The following is a 20,730-nucleotide window of genomic DNA, read 5'->3' as shown; positions in this document are numbered from 1 at the left end:
TTTATAATAGTATTAAGTAAAGTTTCCTGTACATGCTAAGACCAGCTAAAAACGCCTTTTTGTAAATTCTGTAGCTGCAGTAATAGGTACTGACTACTGAATAAATCTTATCGTTAAACTAATGGCACACCAATAATCGTAATTGATTCACAATTATTGTGTATTCTGTTTGTATGTAGGTAATACAACATTTTATGGTAGAAACATAGGTCGTTAGGCGTGAAATAAAATTAAAAAACAGTGTAGTATTTACAAAATATTTATTCATAAATAAATTAATCTCTCAGAAAATACAATAACTAAGTAATAAAACATAAAATTAGATTATTATAGGTACATCTTACATAACTACAATGTTTTACATAATCGAGATTCTTAAGTACACTAGCTATAACTTATGTAATAGTAAATGCGAATTAAACAGTCTGGTTTCAATAAAAAGATTCTTACAGTTGAGATTTCGAGGTAAATATATTCGATATTGAGCATTTTTAAAAATTATTAATAATATATCCTAATAAAAGGAAACTACAATACGAGCCAACTAAGATAAGGATCGACTCGGCGCCATTTTTCATACCTGTTATATGTTAATACAAAATACAAACGAAATAATAATCTGTTATCGAAATACAAAAGGGTTTTTTTTCTAAATATAAAAGGTCTTCGACGTCCTTATTCGTAGTCTAAGAGCGTATACGCACTATGCGGGTAGCCGCATTGCGGGTAGCCGTCCGGCTGACCGCAAGCACAATTATGTACGTAATATTCATTTCTATGCGCACTGTGCGGTCTGCGGTAGCCGCATCGCAGTGCGCATAGAAATGAATATTACGTACATAACTGTGCTTGCGGTCAGCCGGACGGCTACCCGCAATGCGGCTACCCGCATAGTGCGTATACGCTCTTTTCGTAGTTCGATCGTATTCTACTTTCTAAGTTTCTACAGTATAATTACATTACATCGCAAATTCAGATGCGTGTGCAATGTGCATCAGGATAATCGGCTTAAATTTCCAAACGACGATATTATCAAACAAGATAATCCGCATATTAGCACTGAATTTTTTTGGTGATTGTAATTTTTAATTAGAGATTCAAAATAATTAACTGAGAAATACCAACTATTATCCGTAACTTAATAAAACAGTAGCACCATACATTCCTTCAATGCCTCATACACTGATTTTTGCCGACTAGTTAGAACATCTTTTCACTGCTATACACTTTTAACATATTATGATAATCCATCTTATCAACCTTATTAAATACTAGCAGTCCGCTTCAGTTTCTCCCGTGTTACATATTAAAATAAAGCCTATCTGCCTATAGGACTGAGGGACCACGAACAAATCTAACGGTCGAAGAATTTTTTTAAATAGGTTCAGAATTTCCAGAGATTATCCCGTTCGAACACACAAACAATCTTCAGCTATAAATTATTCACAGAGCAAGTAATATAGGTAGGTAAATAGTTCTTATAGATTTTTAATTTTGCCGCCATTTTTGATAATTACGTCAAACCGAGATTCGAATTAAGCTTTGCCTACACAGTCTATCCGGCTTCTTGAACGGTCGCTTGCGGTATCGTCGCCGTTGGAGATGCCACACTGAATGAAGTTATAAACACATTGACTATTGTTACGAGAAATACGCCCAAAACTGTGAAATTGTTTATCTTGTCCGCTTTGCAGATGTCTTTATCGTCCTTAACATTATACCGGCTGTTCATTATTAAACCTACGCCAACTCCGATCTGGAAAATAATAATAGAGGTTATAAAATAACGATCTCTCTATGATTTGTTTTTACACTTATTGGACCTTTCCGTGGGAATCTAGCTTTTACACTATAATTGTTATTATAATATGATTTATGTATCTAGAGAATGTATGAGTAATTCCATTGTGACGCGAAATATAGACAAACAAACAAACATATTTGCACATGTATAATATTAAGTAAGGATTACTGAATAATATCTGATCTTCACGATTTGCAGATAAGGTGAATGATATATTTTTGTACATTCTAGTTACTTGAACTGACTGATAACTATATATTTATAGATACTAACTAGCAAACCCGGCGAACTCCGTTTCGCCACAAGAGACACCTTTTCTTTGCTATAAACCTCACGGAGCCCGAGACCTTTCCAACGAATGCAAAACCGTGGAAATCGGTTCGTGCGTTCTGGAGTTATAGCGTCAGGAAGGAAAACCCGACTCATTTTTATATAGTAGAGAAGAAGAAGATTTAATCGATATTCAAAATAATTAAATAATTTGCCTAACAACGGAAAAAAAGTTAAATTCTGCATGGTTGCCATTAGCAACGGTCGTATGAAATTTTGCGTACTTACTTGTAATACAATACTCAGAGCGATGAAAGTCAAGCTGGGATAGTAGTATGGATGAGATGACGCAGACTCCAGGACATATCTTAATTGGTTAGCATTCGCTGATAATAAGGCTAAGTCCATCATGCCCTGAGCTAGATTTTTCTTCTGTTGGTATGTGTTGACATCTGGGATCGACTGCAAAAAAATTAACGTAAAACTTTTTGGAATAAAAATATCACTATGTTTTTTTTTTCAGTTTATATTTATCAGTCTAATATTAAATAATGTTTGAATCACGTTTTACTTAGTTAAAACATGATTTAAGTACTTAGGTATACATATAATAGGGATATTAAAAAAAACTTACCCCAGGTATCATAGGCGAAATGGGCCGATCGTCCATACCGAATCTATACCCAAAACCGTTTGCTGCATCTGAAATAATAGGATAGTGTTTATTATTATAAAAATATATTATGTATATCGATTAATGATAAAATAGCGCGAATTTATCCTGTCAAATTAAATTTTTAAATAAACTGAAAAACAATTCAGAACACATTTTTTATGGTCGTAAGGATCTATGCAAAACACCACTTAAAAATCGAGATCGGCTTGCATTTAAATTGTTTTTGGTTTGCTGGATTTGTATCCGTCTGGATGGATGGATAAATATATGTTTTGATTAATCACCAATAACAAAACATAGTTCTTATCCAACAATTGAATGAATATCTATAGTTAAAAATCTAATCATAAATTATCATTTAATATTTTCAATCAGATGACCTAAATAAATACTTAACTAGGTACTTTCATTGAATACCCTAAGTAACACAATGAATGCATAATTTTATCAATGCTAAGCAGGTACTTCATTGTGCATACGATGTTTATCATTTCAATATAAATTATTTATCAATGTGTATTATTTGTCAGAATAAGGGCTTAGCTATCTTAAAGATGGTACCTACGTTCCAATTTCTTAGAATTCAATATAAAAAGTGATAATGAGATTCTAACTAATATTATAAATGCGATAGTAACTAGCTGTCTGTCTGTCTCTTCTTTAAGCCTCAACCACTGAACCGATTTGGATTAAAATTTGGTACAGAGATAGCTAAATAATTTTTAATGAATTTTATTCTACTTATGACCATTTAAAAATAATTAACATATAATAATACTGTAAAAATGTTTATGTTTATAACGTAGGTACACAAATAAAATAATAAATATGTACATACCTACAATGGATAAAATGCATTTTAAAGCGTAATATTATAAAGAAGTGCATAATTATTAAGGGTTATTAGAAAATTGTATCAATAATTAATATGTAAATATTTATATAAATGATAATATTATAAGAATAAGTGTATAACGGTGCGTTTACATCAAACGAGCGAATGCTCATTCTAACCACTATGTCATTCTTTTGTTGTTCATAATGCGTTCGAAAAGATTCAATGCAATGTTCTAATACTGAACAAAAATGCGAGTTTACGTTAACACTAAATGACTAAAAGATCACGAAAGATTCCTCTGGCTCTAGCTCTATGTTCGTTTGATGTAAATGCACCGTAATATGTAGATACATGCATCATGCAATAATATTGTTTCTGAGAGTAAACTAGAAGTAATTAATAAAACTTCATGCATTTAAGCACGAAGAAATGCTAGAGATATGTTCAAATGAAGAAATCAATCGATTTCGTTTTAGTGTTAAGGAAAATACATAGGTTTATGTAACACAGGATTAATGTAGTGTAATTATAGTATTATCTATTATTCATATACAAATACTTGAATAAATAATATAAATAACATAGTAATAGAACAGTTACTACATAACTAATATACCTACATATGATATATTATGATAATATCCTTTAAAAAATTTAAAAACTCATAAAACATAATATTATATGCAAATCGTACTGCATATAATTTTGTCTACAGTTGCCTACTTGTGCCTAACAGTTATTTATAATGACGCCTAATTTCGGCATAAATCGGCCAGTTTTAATTCAAAAAAGAAATTCTACCAGCCAGTTCTTAATTAAAAATGGAATTCCACATAATATTATAATCGGCTAGTTAAATTTGACATCTAACCGGCCAGTTCTAATATTGGTTCTAATTTAAAAATGGAATTCTTTGGATTTAAACTTGACACTAGCAAAAAATATGCTCGCTGAAAAAAGCACTCATTGCCATAATTAAAAAAAAGTGAATGAAATGACAGATGTGTGTGCGTGCGTGACCAATCACCGTAAGGATAGTCGGGCTCGTCTTGACTGGTGTAGAGCCATTTACCGTCTTCAGTGCCGACCCCATCGTCCTTCGTCGAGTGGTGGGAACCCTCGCGGTCTGTTTTGTCGTCTCCTTCTGGAATTTATGTAAAAAATAATAATGAAAACATCAAAAATGTACAATTATTTGGATGAAATTTGCTAAGCAAGTCAGGGGTCAAAAAATTTACGTAGGGATGATTATTATCAATATCCAGGTGCCGATTGCAGTGGTATCGAAGAATATACAAATAAATGAAAAAATATTATAAATTTATATTATATTTGTGGCTAGTATGATAACATATACAAATAATTGTGTATTTTATGTATAATATTTTGTATTGACACATGCAAGTATGCGGTCAAGAGCAATATCACAAATGAGGTTAAACACAATTTCCGTCAGATAACCTAATTTGAATATACCTATATACTTACTGCATTATAAACAAAATAAAATACAATTTAAGTAAATATTTTTTTTAATTCCTATAAGTAGTCATAGATTAAAATATATAAATGTTAGTTTTACTATGTACCAAAAAATCTGTATTTCCCATTTGTAATTAACTGAACAGTCCTATTGTAACGTAAGAAATAAATCATTAATAGGAATAAAGTAGGAATTTTTCCTACCATTATTATCATGTTCGGTGTTCTTCTTATCGTTTGGCTCCAGAAGACCATCATCAATGCCAGGGTATGGCGTAGAGTCTGCATGTGGAATGTCCTCCAAGTCGTCTATTTCTGGACCTGAGAATTTTAATTATTTTCAATGTTAATTACATGTATGTATTATACTTATGAATAACTTCACACGGAGTAGGAATATTTTTCCCGCCTTTTCAACATTTTTCATAGCTAGCCGTAGCGTGTACCTATAGGTTAGGTAACACTTATAATGTTTTTCTCGATAAATGGACTATGCTAACTGGTCTGGACTATGAAAATGGTTGTTAAAATTCAAACTATGTTTGAGATAAAAAAATAAAACCTCTTCAGCTCATTACATCAATGCTTGATGCTGCAGTTCATAATATTACTATAGATAACCTTTTTGATGCATTTATCTATAAAACTATACGATTAAATATGACATTTGACACAAACACACGATTTAACGAGCTTACTCAATTTCCCAAATCATGGCATTTAGAGTGACCAAAGTTCTTTTCGACAAAAACGCGCAACTTCGAAAGTGGTGTTACGAGCTGGCCGGTTTCCATAAATACGGTTTACTTCGCGACGACTGTTTATATGAGAACGAAGATGTCCAGGAGGCGTTGCGTCGTCTCCCACCTCATGTGTTGGACGAGAGGAACTTCAGGCTGATCAGGGCTATCCAGCTATCTGGTGCCAAGGTTCTGATGCCGAAGGATCAATGGACCAAGTTTGAGGAGGACAAGTTATACCTGTCTCCAATTGTGGAGCAGGTGGTCAAGGAACGGTTGGAACGGGAAAAATGGGAGAGCGAATATTGAGTTACGTTGGTCGCTTTGACGTTCTAATATAGTTGTTGTGATCTATATGGAGTTTTATTTCGATATACTTTTGTTTCTTTAAAGATTTCAGTCAACAACCTCTATAACTAACTAAATAGATTTATATATTTTACAAATTTATTTTTCATTACCCATCAGCTAACGTGCTAATGGGAAGTTTTTTCATGTAGAGATTCCCTTATTTCACATCTTATGACTTACTCCATCTTTTGGAATCGAATCTATATTTTCTACACGCAATAAGACGCATGAAATTCATCAAAATCGATCCCGCTATTTTTAAATACCTATGTATAGCACACATATTGTATGTTGTTTATAGTATCTATATTCATATAATAGTTTACTTTTATTATCAACTACTAAACGCCCTCTATTAAAGTTTTCATAGAGCAATGCCCTCTTGACCGTGAAGTTTCTTACAAGAATTATTGCATTTAATCACATTTATTTTTGTACATGATCATTATTATATCTTTGGAGTTCTATATCTCCACCTACACGTAACGTTACCCAATATTAAGCAAGTAGCTACTACTATTACGATTCATGGTGTTATGATAGATATTATATCGTAGGTACTATAGCTTTCCGAAAGCTGCTTCACCCGCGTATTAAAAGTAACCCCGCAACGCTCCCGTTCCCGTGGGATTTCTCGGGCCTCATACAAGTATTTACCAAATTTCATCTAAGTAAATCGGTTTAGTGATTGAGGCGTGAAAAATGAACAGACAGAGTTACTTTACATTTTAAATATAATGAAGGAATAGTCTCGATGAAATGAAAGTCCAAAATCATCGTTAAAATAAATCGGGTATCATTCATTATTTTGTAAAGAAATAATTGGCCACAAAAATTATTTAACGCAGCGAATTTTCAGCTAGAAACTTGTATAAGTAAAAATATTATAAATTAAATACTATACCAGCAAGAGGTGGTGTTTGTGCCTGCTTATCGGGCTCCAGAAGAGGTTGTGATTGAGGTACAGCTTCCGCATCTTTCGGCTTGTTGCCGTGCTGAAACAATACAAAATACAATTAAACTTTTTTGAAATTATTTATATTATGCTCGTACTATAAATTACAAAAAATCTAACAAAATTGAAATAGGGAAAGTACTCGTCAAGATTTTGTGTGCATTTACACAATAGGTATGCTCTTAACAATATATTTGCCAAAGCATATTTATAGAATACCTGTCTTCCATCTTTATTCTAAGTTAGCATATTTTTGTACACATCAATTAATATTTTCAACTAAAACCACAAAAAACGCAAAATTCCAATAAAATTCCTGTTATGCTAGGTCAGTTACCACTACAATACCTTGATCTATATAACACGACTGATGCATTTTAGAAAGACACAGGGTTTTCCCATTATGATTCATTTTTCTCGTTTGTTTGTTTAACTTACGTAGTAAATCTACATCTACACTAATAATATAATATTATAAAGAGGAAAACTTTGTTTGTTTGTTTGATTGTAATGAATAGGCTCATAAACTACTGGACCGATTTTAAAAATTCTTTCACCATTCGAAAGCTACATTATCCACGAGTAACATAGGCTAGGTTTTATCCCGGAAATCCCACGGGAACGGGAACTATGCGGGTTTTTCTTTGAAAACGCGGGCGAAGCCGCAGGCGGAAAGCTAGTATTTAATAATCAGCCAGTTACTGTTCACATAGAGTGAAAATTGTTTCGCGAGGCTTGCTAGCTCTGTAGATCCGCTTATTCAAATGATGTTTTTCAATTAACTATGTTGAAAAAAATTGCCAAATTAACTACATATTATTAATTAAAAATTAATGCAATAAATTTTATAGCTATGATGCAATTAAATTAAAATAGAAAAGAGAGTAGTAGAAAATATTTAAAATACATACTATCTATGTATAGCATTGCACTTGCAATTTATATTTTCTACACTGTAAAAATTTTTCAAAAATGCTTATAAATTTTGAAATTTTGAAATACATAAGTACCTACTTCCGATATCTCATTTAACATTTTAGAGATATTTCGAGATGTTTTACGGATTCATTGTCTTCTCTTTTAAAGTAAGTTAGCACTTAAAATATCTACTTATATTTTATTATAATTTTGAGCCAAAAAAAACAAAACAAATTCTGATTGCAAAATTTAAGAGGTTTAACAAAAGAGGTCGCGGTCCAATAAAAATACACAAACAAGACAAAAGGGTTTTCCCTTTATTAATGACACATTTGACATTTAATTATTGCACAGAATGCCACGGATTCTCACGATTAATATTGTGCTAATAACCTAATTGCATGGTGATACAGCCTTGTATCCGTTCTGAGTATGATTGAGGGAATTACTCTGGGGGAAGTATGGACTGATGAATTTGTCATCAAACAACTTATTATCTAGATTGTATTTAGTAATGTGTAAAGGTGAGTTTTAGAATAAAGCCGCCAATAGCCTTATTGGCGGCTTTATTGGTTACTAGCGGTCCGCCCCGGCTTCGCCCGTGGTACATATTTACGTTTTCTCTACATAAAAACCATCCTCGTACTTCAAGGAATATAATAAAAAAAGAATTATCGGAATCGGTTCAGCCGTTCTCGAGTTATGCGCTTACCAACACATTTTGCGATTCATTTTTATATATAAGATAAGATTATGTCTAGACAGATGAGTATATTATTGGTTATTATGTCTAGACAGATGATAAAAATTAGAATATTGGCGTTAATGTTAAATTTGGTATCCACAGCGCCATCTTTTAGGAGAGATGGCGACTTAGAGAAAAGAAAGATCGCTCTGCTTGATCAATAATATTACATATTATTTTATTTCTTGTACAAGCTGAATATTTAATATTCATTGATTGATTGCAGTTTAAAAGTAAAAAAAAAAATACGTGTGGCACTCGAGGACTGCCGCGGTAAAGCAATTGCATAGCATCTTGGAGTGTGGGGTGTTAGGTTTTATCGTTACGGAATTTTTACATTCGGTCGCCGCGCTCAAAGTCTGAGATAAAAGCTATGCAATAGCTTAATAACTTTTGCATACGAATAAATTGAATTAAAGGAGCTGAAAGAATAAGCTCTAGGTACTTGGATCTGTATCTTAAATAATTATACAATAAAAAATGTTCAACTGCAAAACCTCAGGTAAACCATAACAATGATAATTAGCAATCAGGAAAATGCCATAAAACTGCAAGATATTTTCTTATTTATAGAATAAAATAATGTTAATTCCAATCCTTAAGTGGCGAACAAGAATATAGATTATCTGTAGGTACGTACTACACTGTCATACATTCATAGATGAGGTCATTTCCCATTCCACGTTTGCAAATAATTATAGTTCAATGAAAACCACTTCAACTACATGAAAAAGAAAAAAATATCAAATACATATAAAATATTTTAAGGAAAGCTCATGTCTGGCTAGACCATCTATCCTTTTCCCGACTATAATATATAATAGACAAAAGTTCTAAATATTCCATGTCCCGCTTCCAGACGCATTTAGGCTTAGATCATTAAGTAATTAGGAGATCAATAATTAATTTTCCACTTAATAAAATATCATACATAAATACATAATTAAGTCTCATTGATGAAAATAATAATATTTTAGAACATAATATCGTCAGTGTAATGTATTTATTCATCCTTCCACATTTATTACAATCGTTTACAAAAGTAATAAAAGCTGGACACTCACTACCCGACCGGTCACTTTCACACACTCTAAAGTCTAAAGTACCCTTCGCCAACATTCGAAAAAAAAAAGCAAAATGCCAAAAACTCACAGGGCGCATGTCTATTATGCGATATTCCGCGCGCTCCATCGCGTGTGACATGGACACATCTATCGCTCACAGTGCACAGATACACTATGACAAACCAGTTTACAACAAAGTACAATACAGTATGAAGGTCAAGGTACTAGCACTATTAGTGTCGAATCAATTAGCCCGCCTAAATCATTATCTGTACTCGCGGATATAATTTAAAAAGTATTTAACCTACAGTCTACAGAAATAAGAAAATTATTTAGTAACTAACTAGCTGCTTGCCCCGGCTTCACCAGGGTTTACTTGATATAATGAATAGCCGGTTACTCGGTAAAGATATAACTTGGTGAAACAAATTTTGAAATCTGTACAGTTGGTTTTGTATCAAAACATACATACAAAAACACAAATGATCTTCCAATTTAAGTAGGTACCTTTGATATTAGTTGAGATTAAACGAAACTTTATTTACAGCTAATTTTCTTAAATTTATTTTTTAAATGCTCAATGTAAGGAAAACTCGTCGTTTTCTGGCACCATCGATAAAAACATAATTTTCATTGAGGAAAATTTGTTGAAACCAGAAGTGAGAGTGAAAGGGTTTATTTATAATTAACTATTGGCTGATACCCAACATTTCACGACCACGAAATAAATTCTCATAATGTATCTTTTAAATTATTATGTTTCCGAGTTTACCTCAAATACAAAAGAATTCTCCTCATTATCGATTTTACTAAATATGGAGTTATACGTACATATTCCATTCTTAGAACAGGAAAATCTTATGTATGACGTAAAAATAGTATATGTACCTATGACGATAATACTTTTTACACCACTATAATATAACTAATTATAATTTACACCAGTACTTCAAAAAATCAAAAGGTAATCAACTGAAACTTTCCTTTGAAGTCAAAAAAAAAATAGGTTTTCCTAATTATTCGTAAGTAATATCACAAAATTCTAAGTGCAAGAAAACACACTAGATCGAATTTCTATCCCAAGCACATAACATTTAAAATAATAAATGAGACTCAATCTTCAAGAAACTACCTATACAATGACAATACCCCGGTTCTAGGAATCATTATTTGACAACTAGGAAGATAATTTCGCAATAAATAGGCATGAGTATACAGTTCATTGAACTCTACGTGAGATGAGTGATGACGTACCATCGTATACGGCCTTCAATTTATTTACTAAACCTCCATTGAACTGTGTTATGAAATTTTTAGAAGCCTGTCTATTATCACGTAGATGTACCCAACTTAGCAACAACGAATATAGAGAATAATTACTAATGGCTGCAAAAGTAGAGTAGAGTGGTAGAGTACCACAGTTAGAGTACTAAATATCCTAATTATGTACTATACATCAGTAGACCATTGGTAGAGTAGACAGTTATACTCTAGAAAAACTGGTAGAGTAGGTACTGAAAACTGGTAGAGTACCTGCTAAGAACTGGTAGAGTAGAATGCTAGTTCACTTCCTCTTAAACAAACCGATGTTTTTTGAACGCGCTATTCTAAGGATTAGAAAATGATTTTCACAAGTACTATGCCATGTCTGCACTGGGAATCGGAACCCATTGTTCAAATGCTAAAGACTTATCATTGTACCAACGTCCAACGCAGCAATCCATACATATAAAACAACCTGTAACCTTTTTAATATTACGATAAATAAGAAAATTCACTGAGAAAATTCGAATGATAAATAAATTGAGATAATTTTTTTTTACTAGTTAGGAATTTGTATTATAAAAACAAAGATGTAAGAAGAAAGAAAGATGCAGACGCGTCAGTTCAAATTAAAAGTAATACCTACTATCATAAAAACTAAAACTAAGGAAAGCAACTATGAAGTGTTAAATATTATTTGTTAAACGCCTCATAGACAGCCAACAGGATAATTCTCAGGTGTTGTAAATGAACAGTACAAAATTTATTGGTAACGGGCCAAACATAACAACGCGAAAATACGATATAAATATTTCGTAGAAGTGAACTTCGCAGTATATTTATCATTCTTGTGTGTAATTATAGATTTGTGAATTTACTGCCGCGGCTCTATATAATATGTCGTTACAATAATATGCAACTTACTTTTCGCAGAGACTACTGCAGCGTGTCTGAATGGCTACCGAGTACGCTACGTCTACCTCGTTTGGCACCATTTTTAGGTTTTGTTTTTTTTAACATTTTATTTTTACTGTATTATTTTGTACCTATTATGTATTAAATTTTATCTGTGGATATGAAATAAAGACTAAAGTATTATCTTTGTTTGTTTAAAACTAGCGGAACACCTTCGCTTCACCTGCGACACATACATAAATAATCATAGCCTATACGTAACACTTATCCAACAGTGTAAGAATTTTTGAAATCAGTGCAGTCGTTCCTGAGATCATCGCGTTCAAACAAATAAACAAAATCATTACATACCGATATAGGTACGATACCGTTCAAGTTCAACACATACCAAGTTCAACAAAATAAGAAGTCAATGGTCTCATAAAAACGTGTAGGAGTAATATAAAGTTTAAAACGTAAAGATACAATATTATTAGAGAATTGTTAAATTAGAAAAAAAATTAAAGATTTTTATAATAGGTATTCAAAATATTAAACCAAAATTGATATCTCTACATAATGTATTTAATATTTTCATACAATTAGGAACAACTCGCTTAGATACAGGAAGAAATAAATACATAATTACTTACCACGAAATACTTATTTGAAATAACCAGTTAAAGTATAAAGCGCGTCACACACGGTGAAGATACTATAATATTTTATCTTAAGATACTGTTATATTTTATATTACAGTATCTTAACGCATCCGATATCAGCGTTCGGACCATCATTTTTCTTTTTGTCATTGCGTACTAAGACCCCTGTAGAACCGCCATCCTGTTACAAATGACGCGATGTGGGTTATTTGTAACAGGATGGCGGTTCTACAGGAGTCTTAGTACGCAATGACAAAAAGAAAAATGATGGTCCGAACGCTGATACCGGATGCGTTAAGATACTGTAATATAAAATATAACAGTATCTTAAGATAAAATATTATAGTATCTTCACCGTGTGTGACGCGCTTAATGCATTGTATAATATAAAAAAACTATTGTAAGGCAGCCTCGGAATATTATCTATACCAATATTATAAAGCTGAAGAGTTTGTTTGTTTGTTTGGACGCGCTAATCTCGGGAACTACTGGTCCGATTTGAAAAATTCTTTCGGTGTTAGATAGCCCATTTATCGAGGAAGGGTATAGGCTATATATCATCACGCACCAACAGGAGTGGAGTCACGGGGGTGAAACCGCGCGGAGCAGCTGCCAGCTATTAGTCGACCAAGCCAACTAGACGCTCGGGTGGAATGCGGCCTCCCCGCCCGCTTACCGCCTCAGGTACCGCGTTCGCCTTAGTACGGTTCGCAGCATCGACGCATTCGTATATTTCGCATCGCTAGTTATTTCTTTACTTTTTATTGAAATCGTTAAATCTTGTTATTGACTGTTAAGTTTTTTGTTGTTAATTGTTTAAGTTTTACTGTGTTGTTATTCCTATAAATAGCCCTCGAAATGGGGAAAAATAAGACTATTCATAGCGGAGAGCGAACAGTGATATTACTAGTGTTACGTTTTTTGCTATCTGTATCCGAGACATGGGCGGGTGACGTCACAGTTGAAAAGGGTCTAGTTGGCTTGGTCACGTAGTAGTCTCTAATATATGTCACGCGTGAATGGCTGAATCTTGAAGCATTTCCCGCGAAAATCTCGTTTCCGCGGGAAAACGAATTTTAAAAGGAGTTACCACACAAACGTTGTCACGGTCCAGCCATTTCGATTTTCCCAAAAACGACCGAGGATAATTCTCATCTTTCATTTTTTAAAACATAAATTGCCACTTCTTTTTAAAATGTAAAAAGTCCTTTTAAGGTCACTGAAAACCGTGACTCATATAAAAGCACTCGTGCGTGTGTTTCTACGTTATAATTATTATAATATTGAATCACGATAATCGTAACAAATTAGAAAAATTTGGAAAATCCAAAAGTGCACGCCTCATAATTTTTTTTAAATAAATATTTTTAATTATTATTTTTGTTTATTTAATAACAATTAAACCACATCGAATCAGACCCTGAAAAATGAAAGGGTTCTATTCCTGAGCATACTCAAGCGTAAGAGAAAAAAAAGACTCGATTAGTAAAGTATTTCGGTCGCTATCGTGTTAACAAGAAAAAGGATCCGCACATACAGACACACGGACGTCCAAGACAGAACTTTTTTAAACTGTTTTTTAACTAGTTTAAATAACAAAAATGACATCAAAAATATCATGAACGTTAAAAATAGTGTTTTTTCTTAATATGTGTGTGTATGTATTATCTTACAAGTGCAATGTATGATACATAAAGACATTTTAAGTTTGAAAAATCAGATGTTTTGCGCGAAGCGACAGTAGTACCCACCTCAACGCTTCGCTTATGAGGCGTGCAATAGTAATTAAAATAGAACATAAATGGAGGAAATACTCAGATTATGGTGAAACTATTTCTCTCTATTTGATAGATATAGGTACCTAGAGAAAGGAAACCCGCGCTTTGCCCGCGTAGTACGTAAAGGGAAACGATTTCCGGTAGAAAAACTATCCTATGCCCTACCTCGGCTCTCAAAGTATCCCTGTACCAAATTCATCTAAATTGGTTCAGTAGTAGTGAAACTGGCGTGAATATTAAGAGATAGACAGAATTACTTTCGCAGTTGGTTATTTAATTATTTTGTCAGATAATTATTACCAATTCTTTATCGTCGCCTAGTACCCACAACACAAGCCTTAATTGAGCTTACTGTGGGACTAGGTCGATTTGTGTAATAATGTCCTATAATAATATTTATTTATTTATTTATTTACCAATAATTGCATGGTGAGAGGAAGATTTTCTTAAGAAATTGGTCAATAGGCTATGTTTTGGTAAATTAAACACGTAACTAGTGTTTAATTTACCAAAACATAGCTATTATTAGTTTTTTTTTATGTCTGAAATGTTTATCAGTATCCGCTGCTCAGGATTTTTACACGCTTTATATTAGCTTCACCTGTATGTTTGTATGTTTGTAACCGACTTCTTTGGGCGCGATTTTGACCCACTTTAAACGGCCAGATTTCGTTCAAACTTTGTAGATTTATTGAGGACCGATGACAATACACTAATTTGATAAAATTTTCTATTTTTTAGTTCGGTTTTCTATAAAAAGCGTGTTTTTTTAGTTTTATTAAACTAATATTATTAACAATAATAACTGAATGAAAAGCTCGTTAACTTGCAAATTAAAATTGTTTTCAGACTGTCGTGTCCAATTAAAATATTTAATAGGTATCCCAGCTATAAAGAAAAACAGAACAATGCATGTGCATTGCATGCAAAACGACACGAAAATATTAATTGGTGTTGGTGTTTTTAGTGAAAATACGAAAAATAACAAAATACAATCGAATTTTATCGGTACAGTTTTTAACTTTTTATAATACCAACCTAAAACCTAACTATTTTTAAAATCTTCTTGCTACTAATTAAAGCATTGTTTTCTCACCACTTTTAAAAAAACTAAATGAATCATTGTCGTAATCTAAGCCGATGGACGTAAAACCACAAATACCTGGACATAGCTGGCCTATGAACTATGAAGCGATTTTACGGTGGCTCACCAGTCATGAATTAATTATTGCATTCTGAAAAATGCACGGGATTTATATGGTATGGAATGCCAATTTACATTTATACTATACTTTATAAGTAGGATATTTAGGTTGTTGAAACATAGGCATCTAAAAATAATAAAAAAAAATAAATTTCAAAATTGCGATGCATCTTCAAAATGACACGAACTTAATTATAGCTCTCCGCCCGCAGCTGCGCCCGATGTGTCTAAAACCTAATAAATTATAGGTACATACTTATAAACCAAAACTATCCTCTTCATTCACTCTATCTATTTAAAAAAACCGCATCAAAATACGTTGCGTACCTAGTTTTAAAGATTTAAGCATACATAGGGACAGAAAGTGACTTTGTTTTCTACTATGTAGGTAGTGATTATGAAAACTTTTAAGTATTATATATTCACTAAGTTCCCTCTAATTTCTAAAGCAATTATTGATACCTATCCCAAAAACAATTTTCATAAAAAACCGTTAACAACACGTGTGATAATTGTATTCATTGTACGAGACAATATTAATGGATTCCATTTTTCCCCGCGATTTCTCGCAAGAAATCCACTTTCCAATTGAGATATTTGTAATTGTGAATTTATGATCTTCGTGTCTGCTTCACTCGTAATTCATAATTAATATTTTTTAGAGGACATAGATAATTAAGCAAGCAGGTCATTTTATCTCGTTGCTGTTATCACTTGGAACTAGGCAACTGTATTTCGAGTTGAAATTAATTTACGTGAAAATTCTCCCATTTCGTTACGCGCTGGACATTTAAAAACATGGAAAAAGTTTATAGATAGAAGGAAAGTAGCTAGAAAAAAGCCAGAATAAAACTATATTAACCAGGATAATTATAAAAAATAACGTCTCATAAGTCATATTATTTCGGAATAGTGTACTCAAGCATTATGTTCCTTTTTATTCCAACTGGTTATACAAATACCTACCATTCATTACATAAAAGTTTTATCCCTATTAAATTCATCATTCACTGTTGTTTTTGGGAAAGTTTATTTTAGCTGAAGTTTCAGTTTCAATATTTGAAAAGCTGATACCCAGACACTTCAGTTTTGGTTTATACCTAGGTATTATTTTATTTTTAGTTTCCTTATTTAAAAGAACCCTTTAAAAAGTAAAATTTAGGAAACATTCGCTAGTACTGAATTCAACCATCTAAGTTTAATATTTCTTAAATAATTCACAAATATAACTGGACTTTGAACTCGTATAAACTTCATAATATTATAAACAAATAAATAATTTAAAATGTCAACAACAAAAAGAATTACTCACTGTGTCCTTTCCGTTATTCTTCTCATTTTCAATCATAACATCAGGTTTAACATTGAGATTTGGCGAAGGTGGCTTCCCAAAAACTTTTTCGATATCTGCCATATCAAGTTTTGGGACCTTTTGCGCCTCCTTTGGGGACTCCTTGTTTTCCATTGAAATATTTCTATATAAAATTAATCACAACACAATGTTATCAAAACCACACTCGATAAAGATGTACTGGGTGATGTTTGCAAGAACAATTTAATTTAATTTTGTTTTAAACAACTTGTCATTTAATGTGTATGTGTGTCGAACGCGTGTGCTCTTTCGCGGGCGTTGATTTACACTAACTCACTAAAGTTTGCAACACATGAACACAAGTCATCGAACGATATAATGAGTTGATCTCTAAAAATACCGGTAGATATACGTACAATTATTGTAGTGTATGCTGTGTGGTCTTTCCTTGAACTGACGATGTTGTTAATATTCCCCATGATGGCTTAATTAATATGAAATATTGTTTTATCTTGCTTTGTGAGAGCAATTCCAGAGAAATGCTGCTTTATCTAAATTTATTATTGTAAATATTTCGTAAGTCAAAGGAGAGCAAAACTCCTTATAATCACGTAACTATTGGGAGAGATTTTCTTTTTAATTTAATTTTTTGAAATCAACTTCCAAACATTTTGTCTAAAATCTAAATTAATTAATGGCGCTCATCAAAGAATGAAGTGATAAAATATTGTATATTCTACGTTCCCAAAAACAAGAGATTAGTATTTCGTAGTATTTTTTTGTAGATAGTAAACTTTACTATCTCCTCTCATATACTAAATAAAGACTAAGGAGGCTAGAGAATTACATTGGCTCCTTTTTTGCGGTTAAACTGCTCATTCCCATGGGAATTCCCTGTGAATACGCGGGCGAAGCAGTGGGCGGCATAGCATTATAATATTATTATACTTTAATGAAAATTTTAACAAAACTCGTTATACGCGTATTTGCTATTAAAAAAACTGTATTATCCGCCCGACCCACGTTATTTAAAAGGAATGCAAAATTACGTCCAAAATCACCATGTGTGACATTAAGTTTAAAACAAGTTTGGTATCCGTATCGAGGCGGAAAATCTGTTTCGTGAATTTGTATTCCGGTTTTAATGTGTAAATTTTAGCGGGTTTTCTGTCCTCTGATTACATATTATTTAATTTGGTAATTTTAATAAATGTTACCCAATGTTTTTGTCTAGACTTTTACATAGACAGATATTTTCATAGTGCACAAAATGCACATGTTATAATGTATTAAATCTGAATGAATATTAGAAACTGCATAAAATGAATGCTTTTTGTACGATGTTAAACCGAGAATCTAAGTACATGATCATCGAGAGACATTATATACGACATGTTATACATATAAGACATATTTATTTTTAACGTTCACTTTAATAATTAATGTTACTAATTACTTACTACATACGTACCTAGTTTTTTCCTGTTTGAGTGAAAAACACCCTATAGTCATTTCTGAATTCTAAAATACAAAGATTCATTTTGAAACTATTTTAAAATCCTTTCGGTTCATTAATTTCATTGAATTATTTAGCATCCAGTATTAGTTTTTATTTCAGACATTTCAGTTTTATGGAAATGGTATTTTTGTCAGTTTATTAATTTATTTGCGATATATCTATATATGGTATTTTAGTCATGATATTTAGCATCTAGTCAAGTAACTACTTCGTCGTCGTCGTCGTTTCAGCCGTGGGATGTCCACTGCTGGACAAAGGCCTCCCTCAAGGATTTCCAGTACGACCGGTCACCGGCGGCCTGCATCCAGCGGCTCCCTGCCACTCGGACCAGGTCGTCTGTCCATCTTGTGGGAGGTCGTCCCACGCTTCGTCGTCCAGTTCGTGGCCTCCATTCCAGAACCTTTCTGCCCCAACGGCCATCGGTTCTACGGGCTATGTGCCCCGCCCATTGCCACTTCAACGTGCTAATCTGGCGAGCTATTTCGGTGACTCCGGTTCTCCTACGGATTTCCTCATTAGTAGTTACTTACCTATTTAGTTTTGATTTCAGACTTTTCAGTTTTATTAAAATGGTATTTTTGTTTGTTTATTCCTTATAGTTTAGTTATCCATCTGTTGCAGTCGAGTAAAAAGGATTTTTCGTATTCCCAGTAAATAGGCTAAATATTTAAACCTGGGTCTATAACGAGGCGTCGAGTAGGTATGTAAAAATACCAGTCCTGATAATACACAGAACTTTTTTTTTTAGGATTTTTCTGAAGTAGGTACCATAATTCTAAGCCCGTAGTTTTCTAGCGACAGAAAACAAAATGGCCAGATATTGAGGACCTATATATGTCAATCGAATATAATCTAAATTTATATCTGCAAATAAATATATTTCTATCTAAAACGATATACCTTCGCTTTTGTATGTATGTAATTGGATGATAAAATAATACTCAGTAGGTATTAACTAGTTGATAGCACCTAAGTAGATAATAAATGATAGTCAAAGGAATCTATCTTTTAAAAGCATAATACAATTAGTCACAAAAACTTAAAATAATAAGGATCGTTATCTAAATCTAGAGATAAAGTGCTGATTAAGTTAACCCTTTTTCTTCCGTGAAAATCGTTACATTATCTGTAATTATTTTTTAAATTGCGTGACTCATATACCGACTTCTTCCATATAATTATTTACATGTGGCAAAACTTATGCCACACGTGATTTCTCATTAGAAAAAAAAAGACGTGTGGCACTCGGGGACTGTCGCGGTAAAGCTATTGCATGCTATGCCTTCAAGCCACACCTCCGCGCCCGTCGCTCGGAGTGGGGAGCGTGAGGTTTTTCGTTACTAAATTTCTGGATTCGGTCCCCGCGCTCAAGGCCCGCGATAGAAGCTATGCACAAACTCTGCCAATTATATTGTCACTATAGCTTTACCCCGCGGTTGCCCTCACGGTCAAAACCACAAGCAAAACTTTTCATACCCTTTTTCAATCATTACTGGGTTGAAAAAGAATTTTCGGAAGAAAGTAATCTATATTTGACTCCCAGTCTTCATCTGTGTTTATACAGACAGACTGGCAAACTTCCATGTATATGATATTGACATGTTATTTCTATCTATCTTATTATGTAATGGAAAATTTTGGAAAAAAGTAATCTAAGTAAGTTATATAAAATAATTATGACTGATAACTCTGAGTCTTCATATATTTTATATTATGCAATTTATTACAAGTTTCGTGAATACCTAACCTAACAGACACAGATACAGGCAAACTTACACTTTTTATCATAATATCATTGGTATGTTATTTATAAATATCTATCTATATTCTATATTATGTCTATACATAGCATCAGATTCTACATTATCAGTCCAGTCTAGGGCACACCTGGGTCGGAAAAATGCTGAAAGGCTAACCAAAATGACGGTTAGATTTAAAATTTCACGCCAGATTTAAAACACATCTACTATATAAAAATAAGTCGGGTTTTCCTTCCTGACGCTATAACTCCAGAACGCACGAACCGATTTCCATGGTTTTGTATTCCTTGGAAAGGTTTCGGGCTCCGTGAGGTTTATAGCAAAGAAAAGATGTCTCTGGTGGCGAAACGGAGTTCGCCCGGTTTGCTAGTTATTTTATAAACACACGTTACACATTATTATATAATATTTTATGTATAACTAGTTACATTGTTTTTAAAATTATAGACTTATAAAATTCCAATATATTAGTTAGTACATATCTAACATAACGCA

At 32.7% G+C, this 20,730-nt stretch overlaps 1 protein-coding gene and 1 pseudogene across 3 annotated transcripts; one reads left to right on the top strand and one right to left on the bottom strand.

Annotated features, from left to right (window-relative positions):
* Nucleotides 1–915: 915 nt before the first annotated feature.
* On the bottom strand, nucleotides 916–17,319 carry LOC149486894 (uncharacterized). 3 transcript variants are annotated; one of them, XM_089697048.1, is made up of 7 exons: nucleotides 16,957–17,319; nucleotides 7,066–7,156; nucleotides 5,275–5,391; nucleotides 4,616–4,732; nucleotides 2,709–2,776; nucleotides 2,363–2,536; nucleotides 916–1,756 (listed from the first exon to the last, which is right to left on the bottom strand). In XM_089697048.1, the coding sequence occupies exons 1-7, from the start codon at nucleotides 17,107–17,109 to the stop codon at nucleotides 1,556–1,558; spliced, it is 921 nt and encodes a 306-aa protein (XP_089553174.1). In that variant the 5' UTR covers nucleotides 17,110–17,319; the 3' UTR covers nucleotides 916–1,555. The 3 variants fall into 3 exon arrangements, with proteins under 3 accessions (XP_089553174.1, XP_089553175.1, XP_089553176.1); XM_089697049.1 differs by having other exon boundaries at nucleotides 4,661–4,732; XM_089697050.1 differs by lacking the exon at nucleotides 16,957–17,319 and adding an exon at nucleotides 9,932–10,042.
* LOC149486895 (cytochrome b-c1 complex subunit 7 pseudogene) lies at nucleotides 5,776–6,119 on the top strand (annotated as a pseudogene).
* Nucleotides 17,320–20,730: the final 3,411 nt, after the last annotated feature.

The sequence above is a fragment of the Colias philodice genome, chromosome 7 (genome assembly GCF_061535455.1).
Source record: "Colias philodice isolate Cphi_HAF_F1 chromosome 7, ilColPhil1 Martin Lab GWU primary, whole genome shotgun sequence".
NCBI lineage: Eukaryota > Metazoa > Arthropoda > Insecta > Lepidoptera > Pieridae > Colias > Colias philodice.
The sequence above is the reverse complement of the archived record's forward strand: the minus strand, read 5'-3'. Positions and strand labels throughout refer to the sequence as shown.